Raw genomic sequence first — 17,841 nt, 5'->3', positions numbered from 1 at the left:
GGACGATTGATTATTATTATTTGTTTATTTAGCACGCACCGTTATCCAAGGCGACTTACAGAGACTAGGGTGTGTGAACTATGCATCAGCTGCAGAGTCACTTACAACGTCTCACCCGAAAGACAGAGCACAAGGAGGTTAAGTGACTTGCTCAGGATCACACAATGAGTCAGTGAGTGAGCCGGGATTTGAACCTGGGGACCTCCTGGTTACAGGCCCTTTTCTTTAACCGCTAGACCACACAGCCTCGTAATGTCCACCTTTTCATGGAATACTATTGCACTTAGAATGAAAGATGAAGATATTGTTTTCAATACAAAGCAGTTTCCTTGCAGTAAATGTTGTGCAGTACTGTACTGCACTGTAAAAAAAAGAGGATAGAGAGCAGATTACTGCTTGACAACAAGGCAGAAGAGCATTGCACATTAAACAACAAGCTACCGTGGGGTTGTTCGAGCAATAGGGACGTTCATGAAAGCAAGTCACATGCTGTAGTCTTACAAAATGGACAAAGGTAGAAAAAGTGGGGGGGGGGTTGTTGTTTTGGGTATTATTTTAATTTAAAAAAAAAAAAAAAAAAAAAAAGGCAGAATGTGTACAGACAATACTAAACATCAAGCTTCCTGTTATAATTGTTGTTATAATATATGGATAAGTGCATCTTTTAGACTCTGGCTGCTGCAGCCCGCCTTGAAATCCCCACACTAAAAGCTCATGAATAATTAATTGAGTTACAAGAAAACAAAAACAACTGCCTTTGATTTACATTGTGTAAAGATCTTTGGGTAAATTAAACAGGTAAAGAAAGCTAAAGATTACTATAAAACTGAAATTATTTTAGGTCGAACTGGATATAATTTGAATGCCACAAGAGCCTGGATGAATAGAATGACCTCGGAATTCACTACAGCTCATTTATTATTCTATATTTAAAATATTTTAAGTGTAATTTTAGTATTGTATTCATACAAGAATACATACCAGATTTAGTCACTTAGAAGCAGTTGCTTTTTAGTGTTTAGTGGTTTGGTTACCATCTTTTGCAAAGTCATATTTTCCCTTGGAATTTCTGTAATCTCTAGTTCAATCAAGCTCCGCTTATTGCTGTCTGTTTGGTCTGCTGATAATACACACACAGTTTTTATCTAGAGGCCTGGAGCCTAGAGGTGAAATAATTAGATCTGTTTGGCTAGAACAATCAACCTCAATACCACCTCGGCAGGGGACAGCTACCATTGTGTTCAAAAGAGCCCAAATAATGCAGGATTGCACTTGGCAGCTGAGACAATGATGACATATCATTAAAACCTCTGAATGATCACTGAAGAATGAAGAATTGCCAGTAATACAGATGGTTTTGGCTCATGAATAAATAAAATCTGATCATTCCCTCTGTCTCAGGGATTAAAAGAGTTATAAACAAGACTAGCATCATTATCACTGCCCTCTGTAGAGGAGTTATTCAATTATTTATATATATATATATATATTTTTTTTTACCTCTCATCAGTATAGAAGCATTTCCAATGCCCTCTTTAAAGGAGTGCTAATAAAGGTTTTTAAAGACTTTATTTTTAACTCTTATCAGCACAAGCAACACTATCTCACATTTCATTTTTCTTGCTGGTGATATGTTATTGGGATATCTGCATTGAAATAAAAAGCATATTTCTTAAATAGAGTGCAATAATACAATATGATATAAATGCAGATTTAAAAGCATTGTATATGAATCCTTAATGCAGTGAAATATTATTATTCTGCCCCACTTCACTCTGGCAGTGAAACCTCAGTTTTTAGGACACTGCAAAACGTTTGAATTTAAGTTTGTTTTAGTATTTCTAAATCCAGTTATGGATGAACCTCAGTATGCAACACAGTTTCCACAAAATTAGAAACCATATCTTGTTAAATAGAGCCATTTCAGCCCTTTAAAGACCAATCATTTTTAAATGTATTTTCCAAAGGATATTATGCTTCTATAGTTTTGATTTGTTGAGGCATTCTGAGAATTACCCTGTGAAAGGATAGCATCACAGCCAAGGCTGGTGAATGTCAGGAATCGGACCCAGAGACAGAAGCTGAAGTATAAAGGTGCTGTTGCACATTTATTACACAACACACCAAAGAAAAAGGCACAAGGGCCAAAACAGAAGGTTTAAACAAACACTTGTCGGGATGGGCATGTTACAGATAAGGAAATATGTATTTTCTCATTTGTCACCTCCGTACTGTAGCATACTGTTGAAAAAACAGAAAAAAAACAATATTCCACATCTTTCAAGAAAGCAGCACCTTCGTGCAATCGGCATGTTGGAGGCTGGACTAGGGCAGCGTACTGTGGCTCGTCGTCTTGGGTGCTCACAGCCAGCAATTCCAAACCTGGCAAGACGGTATAACCAGACACACTCTGTCAATGACAGGCCACGAACTGGGAGACCAAGAGTCACAACACCTGCCCAAGATCGACAGATCATTTTGCAGGATCTTCGTGATGTCAGTTGTTAATCAGATCAATAAAAAGTCACTGCACCTGCTCTAAAACAGAGTTAGTCATTTTTTGATCACATCTAGTGAATTTTATCAAAATATAAGTGATAAGTTTCTTTTGATGCTCAAATATAAGTGATACATTTCTTTTGATGCTCAAATATAAGTGATAAGTTTCTTTTGATGCTCAGTATATACAGTATAATGCTAAGAAGGGAACCAATAGTAATAAGTAACCAGCTTAAAGCCATAGTCTATGATATTATAGTTTCTATACACTTTTTCCTTTTTAATCTACAGAATGTTGTTAGTCTAAAAGAAGAAATCTTCTACCTTTTTTGGTTTAGAAAATTTGATTAGATTTTTTTCATCTGCATTCAGATTGATACTATTTGTTCTTCTCTCTCTGCCAACACGTGATGCAAAAAGCTGTGTAAAATACATCTAATTAAAAGGCATAATAATAATTAAATATAGAAGGGTCTTTTGTGGGGCCTGTATTTTATACATGGCTTGTTACAGTAGAGTTGTATGTTGACTTTTCTAAAATAATGTTTGTTTTTACACCTGTTTTTTTAACTAGGTTTAAAAAAAACTAAAAAACCTAAAATATATGTCTATATATTTGTAAAATGTTGGCAGGTTTGTGTAACTTATGAACGATATCATTATTGTTTCAGATGCCGTTCCTTTGAGGACTGTTGTGGTACACGGTGCTGTGTAAGGGCCCTCTCCATTGAGAGATTATGGTACTTCTGGTAAGTTGTGGAATGCTGTGGGTGATATCTTCTAGGCTTGTAGGTTTTTATTAAAACCCCTCCAGTATGTAGTACTATATGTAGTTGTTTAAATGGACTGTCCTTCTTATGACTTATTTGTTTGTTGTATTCACTATAAAAGCTGTACTTTTCTGTTTAGTCAGTTTTAGCCAGAATGAGGAAGAGGAACATTTTGCAAACTTGCAGCAACTTCAAAGAAATTACAGGCATTATTGTAGAGGGAGTATTTTTAACATTAGGCAGATAGATTAAGTTTACAATTAGGCATGACTAAAATTCAAAGGTAGAGCACAATACACAGTAACAATATAGAATCAAGAAGTGCAGTTAACATACGTAATGAATGGTGCAATACAATTCAAAGCTGCTGCAGTATGTCCACTGTTTTGTCATTTCAAATCGTTGCACAAAACAAACATTAAATGTTAAAGCTGCAGTGTCCTGTGCAAAACCACATCATTAAAAAACACATTTGTAGGTGAAAAATGTCACAACATTTAAAAAATATAAAAAAACATGACATTTTCAGTCCACTAAAATAAAATGCTTTACATAATCTCTGCAACTAAGAAATTGCATTGTCCGGTGTGAAAACACAACATGAAATAATAAATTAACATCCAAAGTAGCACTACAGCATTAAAATGTTCATTTGGGTTACAAGCTCTTGCAGTGCCTTAAACAAAAAAAAATTGTAGCGGAACAGGAAAGAGTAATCAATGAGACTGCGGAGTCTGTATCACCTGATCCGAAACCACCAAACTGCGTCTTCGTTATCTGAACCGAAGATAACCCTAACCCTAACCCTGAGTCATTCAATCCACAGAGCAACTACTTTTTCTATTCGTGTGACGTGTAATATTTCCCCTCAGGCATTATTTGCACATGGTTATTAAAAACCAGAAATTAATGGTGAAAATTTGAATTTCAGCTAGAAGTTGGGGTGGGGCTATCGTTCAAACCAGGCATTGACTCGGCAGAATTCGGTATTACTAACTTGGACATGTATTTCCATCTTTTTAAATGATGAAATGATTCAATGGTCTGTTTCAGGGTTTCCCAATCCTGTTCCTGGGGGACCCCAGTGTCTGCTGGTTTTCATTCCAACTGACTTTTCAATTACTTAATCAAACCCTTAATTGAACTAATAATGTGCTTAATTACTTTTTAATTGTTCTCAGCTCCTAAAAAGTTGCAGATTTCAAGTTACTTATACAATTGTACAGGTAACTTGAAATCTCCAACTGTTTAAAAGCTGAAAACAATTAAAAAGGTCTAATTAAACTAATATATAGTTCAATTAAGGGTTCAATTAAGTAATTGAGAACTCGGTTGGAATGAAAACCAGCAGACACAGAGGTCCCCCAGGACTAGGATTGGGAAACTCTGGTCTATTCAATTGATCGAAGCACTTTGGTTTTAAAACCATATAAAACAGTTTTCCAGGCACTCATAACCTTGGCATTTAAACAGCAGTGGAATTTCTACGTGGTTATAGTTTTGTTGTTGTTGCTGTTGTTTTGGGGATCCAGTATCCCGGTAGACGTTTTTTGAAACTTTTTCGAATTTCGTTCTGTAAGTCTTGCAGCAAGCTGATGTAAATCCACATATTTGTCTTTTTCAACAAAATCATGGAACCAACAAGTCTTTTGCTTCCATTCTAAAACAAATCTTGTTTGATGAATTAGGTTTTATAGATTTTACTTCAACTATAGGTGGTCGCTCAAGCCTGGTGCTGTCGTCCGCAGCAATAATACAGGAGACCACTGGCACCAATTCCCTGCTATGCTAATTTAATACAATATTGATGTTTGCTCCTGTTTGTCAGAGCAAAAGGGAATTAAAATGACGTATCCTTCATTAACATAGGAATCAATACATGAATATTTGATTTGTGCTCTGGAGTAAAAAAAAACACCTGACAGGGATCAATTGAAACTAGATGGTAACTTTACAAGTAAAGTTGTGGGATTTGCTTTAGCTCTTTAAAAGTATTTTTGTGGTAGTGGAAGATGTTTAAAAAGTTTTACTTTTTAAAGCAAAGCAGTTACATACAGTCAAAGTTAAATTTAGTAAAATAATTGGTCTGATTACTTTGATAGACTACTATATCAACTTACTTTACTTTGGATTGTGGGGCAGTTAAATCACACATTTCATCAGACATGTACCGTCTGATTGGTAGAAGATATTTTTTAACTGATTTCAGATTTGAATAGCAGAGAAGTAGAGGAAGATTTCATACACTAACTTTTTGTCTAACTTTTTGGGAAAGTGGTCAAAGTAGCTGATTTGTGTCAAAAGTCACATTCAGTACGTTTACATGACAAAGCGTTTTCTGAAAACTAATGTTTTCGGAAAACTGAATCAGAAAACTGATTTTCTTAAAACGTCACTTTTCTGTGTTTACATGATTAACAATAGAAAATCTAATTAGAATGCAACTGTATACATGGATTGAAGTTTTCGGAAAACACAGGATATTTTCACATGCAAAGTACTGTAGTACCCAAAGTACGATTTGTCATAGAACGGAGACCAATCCAATAACTCAAGTGATTTATCGAAGTGTCAGGTCTTAAATTCAAAGATTACTATCCTATACCTCTATTCAGATTACCCACAATGTGCAATCAGCCTTTCCAACAGCTCATCCTGTTCTGTATTACCAGTTTCTTTTGCAGACATTATTTTAAATTATCACATCATTTTAAAGCTGGAAAACATTTGCTGCTTCAGTATGGGCTATTAACAAATACGTAAGGACTTTAACAAATGTATTACTTTATCCCTAACTAGACAAATGGATGCATGCAGACTGACTACAGATTGTTATTATTTTCTCTGTTTTCTAAAACCACGCGCAGAATGAAGGTCACATTTTGCACATGTGCAGTACGCTATCAGAATAAGTTTTCCGAAAAGTGTGTTTACATGATATACATTTTGTTAGTTTTCGGAATTTAATTGGAAATTTCTAGGTGCTGTTTTCTGAAAACTGACTTTCGGAATATTCCGATACATTTTCCGAAAACTGTGTTTACATGACTTTTGATATCGGAATTAGTTTTCGGAAAAATTAGTTTTCCGAAAAATATTGGAATTCTTATGCTCATGTAAATGCACTGATTGTTTACTAATTGTCTCATGCTTAGAATGTGCTAGAATTTGAAATTTCTCCAAGTTCTATGACAGTTAATTCAACAGTGGGAAGTAGCCTACTGAAAGAAGTTGGTGCAGTTACTAAAACAGCTGTACCTCTTGATTGGTAAAAGTTATTACTGTTTTGATTTCAGATTTGAATAGCAGAGAAGTAGAGGAAGATACCCTCTAACTTTTTGTCTTGTTGGGAAAGTGGTCAAAGTAGCTGGTTTGTGTCAAAAGTTACATCATTTACAGTAAATAGAATGTTGGAAGTCTGGGAGTTTTTAAACAATGGGGAGCTTTAGAATGTTGAAAAAAGTCCCATTAAAGTGAATGAAGATGGACAAAAAAAGAACAAAAAGCTTAATAGTTTAAAAAGTATAAAAGTTGTATACCAGCACACTATTCCAGACCGGTCTACACGTTTTAAAGTTTGAACAGCGTTTCCAGCTTAAACAGTGTAAGAGGAGTAGCGTGCCAAAGAATAAGAAGAAGTATGTTGAAGATTTAAAGTGGAGACTCTTGCTTCGCAAGCCCCACTAAATAGTCAATTTAGTCCAGAGAGCAGCATATTAGTGTACGAAAAATGGAGCAGAGCAAAATCTTTGAAAGTCTGCCTGTTTGATTGTAGTCAATGAGGCTGAGCAGGACAGGTGGTAATGCCCTAACGAGGACACAATTACCTTACCATTGGCCTCCACCTGTGAACCATTAAAGTTACTGTCACATTTTCTGGATAAAAACCCCACTGTTGAATGATCATTGGTCAGGCTGTGAATCTGAAGGAAAATGAAGACCAAAGAGCAATCTACAGAAGTTAGAGATAAAGTAATACAAATGCATAGATTAGGGAAAGGGTACAAAATAATATCCAAGTGTTTGGATATCCCAGTGAGCACAGTTGGATCAATAATCAGGAAGTGGAAGCTGCATCACACCACCCAGGCACTGCCAAGAAAAGGCGCAGAGAGGCCAATAATCACTTTGAAGGAGCTACACAGTTCAGTGAGTAATGGTGCACCAGTCAACCATATCAAGAGCTCTGCATAACACTGGCCTGTATGGGAGGGTGGCAAGAAAGAAGCCGTTACTCAAAAAGTACCATCTGAAAGCATGTCTGGAGTTTGCCAGAAAGCATGAGAGTGACCCAGCTGCGATGTGGGAAAAGGTTTTGTGGTCAGATGAGACCAAGATAGAGCTTTTTGGCCAAAACTCAAAGTGCTATGTGTGGCGCAAACCTAACACTGCCCATGCCTCAAGACACACCATCCCTACAGTGAAGTATGGTGGCGGCAGCATCATGCTGTGGGGATGCTTCTCATCAGCAGGGACTGGGCATCTTGTTAAAATTGAAGGAAGAATGGATGGAGCAAAATACAGGGAAATACTGCAAGAGAACCTGCTTCAGTCCGCTAAAAAACTGAAGCTTGGGAGGAAATTCACCTTTCAGCAGGACAATGCCAAAGCAACATTGGAATGGCTCAAGAACAAAAAGGTGAATGTCCTACAGTGGCCCAGTCAAAGTCCTGATCTCAATCCCATTGAGAATCTGTGGCTCTATTTGAAAATTGCGGTCCACAAGCGTCGTCCAGCCAGCCTGAACAACCTGGAGCAAATCTGCCAAAAAGAATGGGCCAAAATCACTCCGACACTGTGTGCAAAGCTGGTACATACATACTTTTATTTTATTTTTGTGTTTGTTAAACTAAAACGGCGCAAACGCCTTTGCACCGCAGCACTGCCCGAGTGTTATTTTTCCTGTATCTGCCCTGATGTCACCACTTAGCCATCCCTGTCACAGCCCGTATTTATCAAAACTGTGTACTCCAGGAAGCCAACAATTTTATTGTAAAAGAAAAACATGCAAGTAATGTTGCAAAACTAGAATGGAATCAATTGCGCAGTTGTAATTTGCTTAAAATTTTCACACAGGGCACTACACAGAGCAAATCAAATTGATTATATTATAACAAAAGCAAAACCAGAACCTTGGTTTAATGTAGCACTCCCTCCCCTCTGACATCATGCTGGGTAATTGGTTGACCTGTCTAAAACTGTAGCATGTCGTCTACTGTGCCACCAACTACACTTTTTATATCACTTGATTTGCATTGGCGCTCTCACATCAACATACACTACTAACCAGGCCCAGCATTGCCTAGCTTCTGAGATCAGTCATTTAGCACAGAGAAAGCATGGTAAACAGCAAAACTACCAACTGTGGAGGGCTTTTGATAAAGAACTGAAATCTGAAATCGAAAAGTATGTGATTCCAGGCTGCTTTGGATGTCTACTGTATGAGCAAGTTTCACTTAAATTTTCAAACATTAGGAATATGCACCCAGCAGAGCTCCTATTGGCATGGCCCAGTACATCGTCTCAGTGACAAGTGTGCGCTATGCAAGGCACGTTTACTGTGTGCCAATTTACTGTGGCATGACACGTTACCCTGTTGGAACAGGCCCTTCTTAAGTGGCATTAAATGGATAACTGTATCCAGTTCCACTATTTATTCATTTAATGATGCTACCTTGTTTTCTCTGGCCACTTTTAGAGCTGCTTCAGTCTGAATTTTTTCAAGAAAAACTTGCAAACATAACTCCTTCATTAATAAACTAATGCAGTAACAGCTTTGGGAATCCACTGACATGTAGTCTCATGTAATACACCTGTTGAGACCCTTTCCTTATTACCGTACCGTTAGATATTCCACTTACAATTTGTTCTTGGGTCTGCACCATCAAAAACGAATTTGGAGCATGCCATTGGATCCCCTAACTATCTCCTGCTTACTAAAAGGTAGAAGTTGTCTCTAATAATGATTTCCATGTACCTTTGGTACTAGACAGGCAACATGCTCTGTTTAAACAAGGATCACAATAATGATGCATTTGGAGAATTTTTATATTGCTTGTGTTTTGCTTTCAATCCCTAGATTTTGAGCTCTACATAAGAGATAACATTGAAATGTGTAAAACCAGCAGCAACATGGTTTTCTAAATTATTCATGGTTCTCTTATGCTTTGCTCAGGTTGCTGCTCATGATGGGGGTGCTGTTCTGCTGTGGGGCTGGCTTCTTTATTCGGAGGCGAATATACCCATCTCATCTAACAGATGAGCCTTCTTTAAATGTGTCCTTCACCAGACAGCCTGTGAACACCATGTCGGGTAAGTGAGATGTTACTGTTTCAGCATTATAATATCAAGTCTCTCATAACATGTAGAGAAAGATTGTTAAGCATCTGGGGTAAAACATGGACAGCCTGTGCTAGCCTTGGTCATGGAAACAATTTCACAGTGCTGTTCTTATGAATCTGTACACTGGGGGGGGGGGTTAACTTTAAAGTAAAGGCATGTTTACACTGAAGCAATTTGCCGTGTCTGTGGCGGCACTGATGCGGTATCACTTTAAGTGTAAATGGCAAATGCCGGTAAAATGCAGCCACACTTTATTCCGCCACTGAACCATCTCTCGAGGTGGTTCAGTGGCGGCACAGTGGAGGTACTGAAGTGCATTACTTTCAATGTAAACTGCAATGCCGTCACAGCCACCGCATTTTGCGTTCAAGGTGGATTTTTTTTCCCTAAGTAAACACGTTTTCCTGTTCCGCCACGTGTTGATTGAAAAATAAATACAACAAAATGGCAAGTGACCCTGGCAGTAATTGGTCCGAAAAAGAAGTAAGGGAGCTTTCAGTGGAGTAGTCGTAAATCTTAAAGTACCGGAACGCCAATTAAAATCTATATTTTTCTAAAACAAATTATAGGAACTCACGTTTTATTTGTACATTGAACTTGAGGGTACATTCATTTTAATAGGTAATGCATGTGTCTTGCATGCAACATTTAGGCTGCTGCCCCAGTGCTGAGATTGCTGTTTTTCCAGCCAAATTTTGCCTGTTTTGAAAGCATCTAGCGGGATAATGTTGTCTTTGGTGGTTTGGGTTTTTTGCATCACAAGGAATCAGACGATTGTGCGGGAGATTTGACTACAAACATTTAAAATGCGCGCTGTTTATCAAAAGAAGAGATAACAACTTGATGGAGCTGTGCGAGATGCTAATGTGCATTCCACAATAGTAGAAAAGTTAATTACATGCGGTATTGTGCGTAATAAAAAGCAAGTGATGGCTAAATTCTATCTGTATGTCTTCCAATCTTTTCATTAGTCTATTGTGATATTCAGAAAGTATAGTGAAAAATATCACGCATACCATGGCAGGTACCAAAGGCATCATTGTTTTTATCACGGTACTGAACACTAGCAAATTATGTTAACGCAAGAATATCTGCCTTCTGTGTAAATGGTGGTAATCCGCCAAATTACCGACACTGAACTGGCAATATTGTTGTGTGTAAATGGTGAATGTAAGAAATGAAATGCGGCATCAGTGCAGGCACTGATCCTGCATGTTCTCTGGGAATACGGCTTAAGAGTAGTTCAGTGGATTCAGTAAATACTGTTGAACTCCTTGGTGTAAAGAAGCGATTGGATCGGAGGAGGACACCCCACTGACCTTCAGTTGTCCAGGGTTGGGACTGCAGTAGAATAATTGGACACACTAAATAAAAAAGTAGATAATATAACCTGGGATCTCAGTGTTCCCTAGAAAAAATGTCAGATAAAGACAGTCATTAAAGTAATATGGCTGTATTTTGAAAAATATTTATCTTGTAGCTTTACAGAAAGACTCATAATGTACTAATACCATAGTTTTCTTGTCACAACTGAAGTTGACTTGCAACAGGGAGATGCAAAGGTTCCATTTGTATAACATAGTAATCAGTTCTGTGAGGGACTGTGGCAGTCTGGCTCGCAGTGGTGAGGTTGATGACATCACGGACCAGGAAGTAACTGACACCAAAACAGTGGATGGGCGGGTGAAGCTGAATGCTATTGCACTCAGCGTGGATTTATTAAGTAAATAAACAGAAACAAAAGATTTAACAAAACACCAAACAAAAGGGCACGAGGGCCAAACGAATAAACAAACAAACAAGTAAGTGTCGTGCTGGATACTCCAGCACGTTTTAGCAATTGTTTTTAACTGTCTCTCCGCTCCCCGTACTCTCCTCTCTACACTCAACCCCGAGTGCAGAGAGCTGCAGGTTTATATACTCTGGCCGAGGGATTAACTAGTTGTTAATTATCTTATTATCCCTCGGCCAGAGTCTGCACGCGTTTGGTAAGGATGCATGACTGTCAGCTAGTTAAATAATCAGTCAGCTGATCAGCCACGCATCCTCACAGGGTTTTTAAATATAATAAAAGACGCTGCGCTTTTATCCACGCCGCAAACAAAAATACAAATAATAATAAATAGGGGCGGGACACTCCGCCACAGGGACATTTACACAAAAGTACAGGCTGCATACAAGATATATTTCAAATGTTTCCCAATCTCTATATTGTCTTTTTTTTTTTTTTTTTTTCTTTTTTTGGGGGGGGGGGGCAAGATTCTCAGAATTGCATGTTATTTATTTTTTTATTGGATTTTTTCTAACAATTGAATATTTATAGAACAAATAACAATTTTTTTTTTCAGTAGAGAGAGGATGCCATTAAGGATTATGAGATTCGCTTGGGTCATTTGTTGGTACATGCTTAATATTACTAAGCTATTTGCATACTTAAATGGACGGAGTGTCTACTAATGATCCTTTTCCTGAGGAATTGTCCATGTTGACAGCAGCAAGTGAAAAGTCTGGGCTTACATGTACCAGTGCTTATCAATAACAAAAACACATAGGCCTACGGATTCTAGCAGTGCAATAAAACACTAAACAACTAGCATAAAAGGACAATGCAGTCCAAGTATATGCCTTTCTAGCCAAAGAATTTGAGATGAAAGTACATTTAGCAAATCAGCCTTTCTACAGTACATGCAATTGTTAATTAAGATGCCTTTTCCTCCTGTTATTTAACAAGAGGTTTTTTTTGTAAACTATCGCATTGGATAATTATCTAATTAGGATCTAATTAAATTAATTAGATCCTAATTGGTATTGTTTACCTACTGAGAATACCAAGTCAGGTGTAAATGAACCAATTCGAAATAAAACTACTTTTGACATAATGACTGTCTGAGAATTTACCCATTGTGTTCAAGTAGTGGATTTTCAGTCTCAATTTATAAATACAATATCCTCTTCAGCACGCAGCAGTTTGAGAGAGGAATTTAAAATAAGGGTTTGACTTATGATAGACTAGCACGTTTTATCTCTGCCTGTCAAAAAAACAAATTTCAGATTTTAATAAGCACTACTTTAATTAAAAGGAGATGAAGCAAATAAACTCAATTCACAATTTGAACAACTTCTTAAAAGCACTGGTGTGGGTCTCAGACAGAGAAAAATAAATGCAGACAGCTACAATGAAAAAAAAAACAGTAGCTTGATTTGACAAGAGCAATTCAATTAAGCCCACCAACTGATAAATCTGTTCTGTCAAAAAGGCTGGCAGTCACTCCATGCCACGTGTCTTCATTGTTCATAAAGCAGCCCTGAGTCATATAGTTCCCAGTCTCTAATGTTTTGTAAGCTGGATGATAACGGAAACATAAAAACGGCACAAAATAATCTTGTTTTTGTTCAGAAAAAACATCTGTTGACGCTGGCATGACAGTAATAAAGGGATACAAATGTGGAGATTATCAATAGTCATTACTGATGGAAAATAGATGAAGGTGATGGAAAAGGATGCTTCTTATTATTCATTTCTAAAGAACCAGTCAATCACAAGAGCAGCTCAGGAGTGTGTGTGTGTGTGGGGGGGGGGGGGGGGGGGGGCGGGGGGGGTGCGTGTGTGTGTAGGTTTCTGTGTTTTTGTGTGCGTGTAGGGAGTGTTAGGGGGGTGTGAGTGTGTGTGCGTGTGTGTGTAGGTTTCTGTGTTTTTGTGTGCGTGTAGGGGGTGTTAGGGGGGTGTGAGTGTGTGTGCGTGTGTGTGATTGTGTGTGTGTAGGTTTCTGTGTTTTTGTGTGCGTGTAGGGGGTGTTAGGGGGGTGTGAGTGTGTGTGCGTGTGCGTGTGTGTGATTGTGTGTGTGTGTGTAGGTTTCTGTGTTTTTGTGTGTGTGTAGGGGGTGTTAGGGGGGTATGAGTGTGTGTGCGTGTGTGTGATTGTGGGGGGGGGTGCATGCATGTGTGTGATTGTGTGTGTGCGTGTGATTGTGTGTGTGTAGGTTTCTGTGTTTTTGTGTGCGTGTAGGGGGTGTTAGGGGGGTGTGAGTGTGTGTGTGTGTGTGTGATTGTGTGTGTGTGTGTAGGTTTCTGTGTTTTTGTGTGTGTGTAGGGGGTGTTAGGGGGATGTAAGTGTGTGTGCGTGTGTGTGATTGTGTGTGTGTGTGTAGGTTTCTGTGTTTTTGTGTGTGTGTAGGGGTGTTAAGGGGGTGTGAATGTGTGTGCGTGTGTGTGATTGTGTGTGTGTGTAGGTTTCTGTGTTTTTGTGTGTGTAGGGGGTGTTAGGGGGGTGTGAGTGTGTGTGAGTGTGTGTGCGTGTGTGTAGGTTTTTGTGTGTGTGTAGGGGGTGTTAGGGGGGTGTGAGTGTGTAGGTTTCTGTGTTTTTGTGTGTGTGTAGGGGGTGTTAGGGGTGTTAGGGGGGTGTGAGTGTGTGTGCGTGTGTGTGATTGTGTGTGTGTGTAGGTTTCTGTGTTTTTGTGTGCGTGTAGGGGGTGTTAGGGGGGTGTGAGTGTGTGTGCGTGTGTGTGATTGTGTGTGTGTGTGTAGGTTTCTGTGTTTTTGTGTGTGTGTAGGGGGTGTTAGGGGGGTGTGAGTGTGTGTGCGTGTGTGTGATTGTGTGTGTGTGTGTAGGTTTCTGTGTTTTTGTGTGTGTGTGGGGGTGTTAGGGGGGTGTGATTGTGTGTGTGTGTGTAGGTTTCTGTGTTTTTGTGTGTGTGTAGGGGGTGTTAGGGGGGTGTGATTGTGTGTGTGTGTGTAGGTTTCTGTGTTTTTGTGTGCGTGTAGGGGGTGTTAGGGGGGTGTGAGTGTGTGTGCGTGTGTGTGATTGTGTGTGTGTGTGTAGGTTTCTGTGTTTTTGTGTGTGTGTAGGTGGTGTTAGGGGGGTGTGAGTGTGTGTGTGTGTAGGTTTCTGTGTTTTTGTGTGCGTGTAGTGGGTGTTAGGGGGGTGTGAGTGTGTGTGCGTGTGTGTGATTGTGTGTGCGTGCGTGTGATTGTGGGGGATATTAGGGTGGTGTCAGATTTTATTATTATACCTTTGATGTTTGTGAGTTTAATCATTTAATGTGAACAGTTAGGGCTGCTCAATACATTTGCAACTACTTTTAATTTACTAGTGACTTCAGGGTATGGTTTAAAAACGTGAAACTTTATATACCTACCTGCATGAAAACCTTGTTTGTGAAAATGTTAGACCACTTTGTACTTTAATTAGGCATCTTAAATAACTTCTAAAAAAGTCTCTTTTTACAATTTTTTACCAAGTCATTTTACTATCTGTGGCTATGTGTTCCTTTTCTCTTACTATTTTAAATGGATTGCATACGTGGCCTATTAAAGTCATCAATTAAATCACTAATATGTCTATTCTAATCATTTTCCAAGATATTCAGTACCAGTGGTTTGATTTCATACACACAACAAATCAGAACTATAGAAGCAATGGGGGTGTTTAATAGTACTCTTCTCATGACTGTATAGCAGTGCTGTATAGTTACGCTGCTTATACGGAAAGTAATCACGAGTAAAGAAAGCGGTTTCAAAATGTTTACTGTCCACTGCAAAATGGTGCACATTAAATAATGGAGCTTACAAATATGTATATATTATACCTCAATCCTAAAATTCTAGGTGATGCAAAACTTTCAGGGTGTGGACCCTCAAGGCTAAACCAAGGCTGGGAAGCGAGTTTTGGAACAAGAAGCAGCTGTTTAGCCTTTCAATGTTCGTCCCTTCTTAGCACACCATTTGAATGGCTCAAAAAACCGACAGCAGTGGTTACTGCCTAACCTTAACAAACCCTCAGGAACTCAAGGTTTTAATATGGAACCTCAAAACCACTAAAAGTTTGCTCTCCTTTAAATCCTTTATAAGCCTTTTGAGTGTGTGCGTGGGGGGTTTTAGGTGGGTGGTCAGATTTTATTTTCATTCTTTTGATGTTTAAGTAGAAAACCTTGTGCAAAAGGTGACCATCTCCCGAGTTAATTAATTGTTTAATTTTTGCTAATCGGGAGATGGTCACCTGCATATAATCCTGCAGCTGTCTGCTCTCGGTGGGTGTTTAGAAGAGGAGAGAACGAGAGCGGAGGAGACGACAGAAAGGAAACGAAACAAAACTAAAATAAAATAAGTCTAGGAACAGTGAAGGCGATTTACCCAGTCAGACCTGGAATACTTATTTTTTTATTGTGTATTTTGTTTAAACTTTTATTTTCGCTCTCTGAGCAGTATTTGTTTTGTTAGAAACCTTTTATTTTATTAGTTTTTGTTATTTAAATAAATGCTGCACGGCGCCTCTTTTGCCCTGCAGCCAGGTCCGTGTTAAGCCAATGGGCTACATGGGCTGAAGCCCAGGGCCCTGCCGTCCCTGTAAAACTGATAACGGTTGGCTAATAAAAAAGCATGGACTAAACTAAACAATTTGCCTATTTTTTAAAACATTGTGTCCTTTTGGCATGCCATAGTTATTTGACGCAATAAAAAAATCTTATGCTAGCTATACCCACTGGCGTTCAACTAAAATAAACTAAGCTGAGTAGCTAGCGGCAAACGTCACGGAAATACGAGAGCGGTGAGAAAAAAAGAAAAATCAGTAAACTCAAACCAGCTAAAGCTGAGGAGGTTATAAACAGTACCCCAAAACTAACTACATTCTTTAAAAGTGAGTGTCAGAATGAAAGTGAGGAAGAGCCACATGAGTCAGAGGAGCAAGCAGAGAGCGGCGAGTCGGTTAGTGCTGAGTGCACAGCCACAACAGCAGAGGAGAAAAATGAGAGCAAGCCATTGAACTGCCAGCTTAAGGCGGGAGAAACTGACGAAACAGATAATGCTATTGCTAGCTCCGATACGGCATGTTGGGGTCCGATAACTGAGGAGGTGAGATCGCACTGGGTGAGCAAGGTCCTCCTTATTGGCCAGAATAAAGACAGTAATTTCTCCGCCTCAAAGAGAATTTACAAAACTCAACGCAGATGCCTCTCAAAAACTTTATTCACGTGAACCCTCAAAAGTGGGGAGTGCGTGCCACGAGAGTGGCTCCTTTACTCACCCTCCACCGGCAATGTGTATTGTTTCGTTTGTCGTCTATTTCAAGAGAGGACATGTTCATCAGCATTTATCGATTCGGGGTTCAGTGATTGGAAACATGCAAATGCTCATGTAGAGGAGCATGAGGTTAGTAGCTCCCACTGAAATGCAGTGCTAACATGGATTGCACGTACTCAGATCAATGGTATAGATGCTGCATTTAAAACACAGTGTCAAGAGGAACAGGCATACTGGAGTGAGGTACTCAGGCGGGTTGTTTCTGTGATTCAAGTTTTTGGCAGAGCGCGGCCTCACCTTTAGAGGAGACAATGAACTCTTCGGTTCCCCCAGTAATTGTAATTATCTTGGAATTTTGGAATTACTTAGTCAGTTCGATCCTTTTCTCGCTGAACACATGAGGAAGTATGGGAAAAAGGGAAGAGGGACTCCCTCATATTTATCATCCACTATCTGCGAGGAGTTTGTTGCCCCAATGGGACAGAGGGTTCTAGCTGAAATAATACTTCAGGTGCAAAAGATGAAGTATTTTTCCATCGTAGTTGATTCTACTCCTGACATTTCACACATTGACCAGTTGACATTTGTTATTCTCTAGGTGTCACAGGAGGGCCAGATTTACGAATGTTTCCTGAAATTTCTACCAATCCATAGCCACACGGGTGAATCACTTTTTCAGTCAGTCACAAACGTTTTAGAGAGCATGAACATTGATCTTCAGAACTGTAGAGGACAGTGTTTTGACAATGCCAGTAACATGTCCAGAATGTATAAGGGATTGAGGTGGCGCATACAAGAGGTGAACCCTCTAGCAGACTGGGTTCCATGTGCAGCTCACTCTTTTGATTTAGTGGGAAATTGATCAAAGATGGGCTTGACCCAAACGAAAACAAGCGTGTGGAGACACTTAAAAACCTGTCTGACACACAATGGTCAGCTCAAGCACAGGCCACCAAAGCCCTTTTCCTGAATTATGCAAATATTCAGGAATCCTTGAAAAACCTTCAGAGGATACAACACAGAATTCTAGCACACACGCTGATGCGCAGTCCCTTTTCAATAAAATGACAAAGCTAGAAACTGCCTTTCTATGCATATTTTGGAATACAGTACTTCAGCGCTTTCAGTCCACTAGCGTTGTCCTCCAAGCTTTAGATCTAGACCTGGAAACAGCAGTCAACTTAGTAAGCTCCCTCATTGATTTTGTTGAGG

General features: G+C 39.1%; 1 protein-coding gene across 2 annotated transcripts in view; it reads left to right on the top strand.

Annotated features, from left to right (window-relative positions):
- The window catches only part of LOC131736917 (vesicular, overexpressed in cancer, prosurvival protein 1-like), a 73,178-nt gene that overhangs the window by 31,662 nt on the left and 23,675 nt on the right, over positions 1-17,841 (top strand). For both annotated transcript variants that reach the window (XM_059022648.1, XM_059022647.1), the window contains exons 3-4: positions 3,171-3,248; positions 9,445-9,581. In XM_059022648.1, the coding sequence (XP_058878631.1) occupies positions 3,171-3,248; positions 9,445-9,581 (215 nt within the window). The remainder of the gene's footprint in view (positions 1-3,170; positions 3,249-9,444; positions 9,582-17,841) is intronic.

The sequence above is a fragment of the Acipenser ruthenus genome, chromosome 4 (genome assembly GCF_902713425.1).
Source record: "Acipenser ruthenus chromosome 4, fAciRut3.2 maternal haplotype, whole genome shotgun sequence".
NCBI classification, from domain to species: Eukaryota; Metazoa; Chordata; class Actinopteri; order Acipenseriformes; family Acipenseridae; genus Acipenser; species Acipenser ruthenus.
The sequence above is the reverse complement of the archived record's forward strand: the minus strand, read 5'-3'. Positions and strand labels throughout refer to the sequence as shown.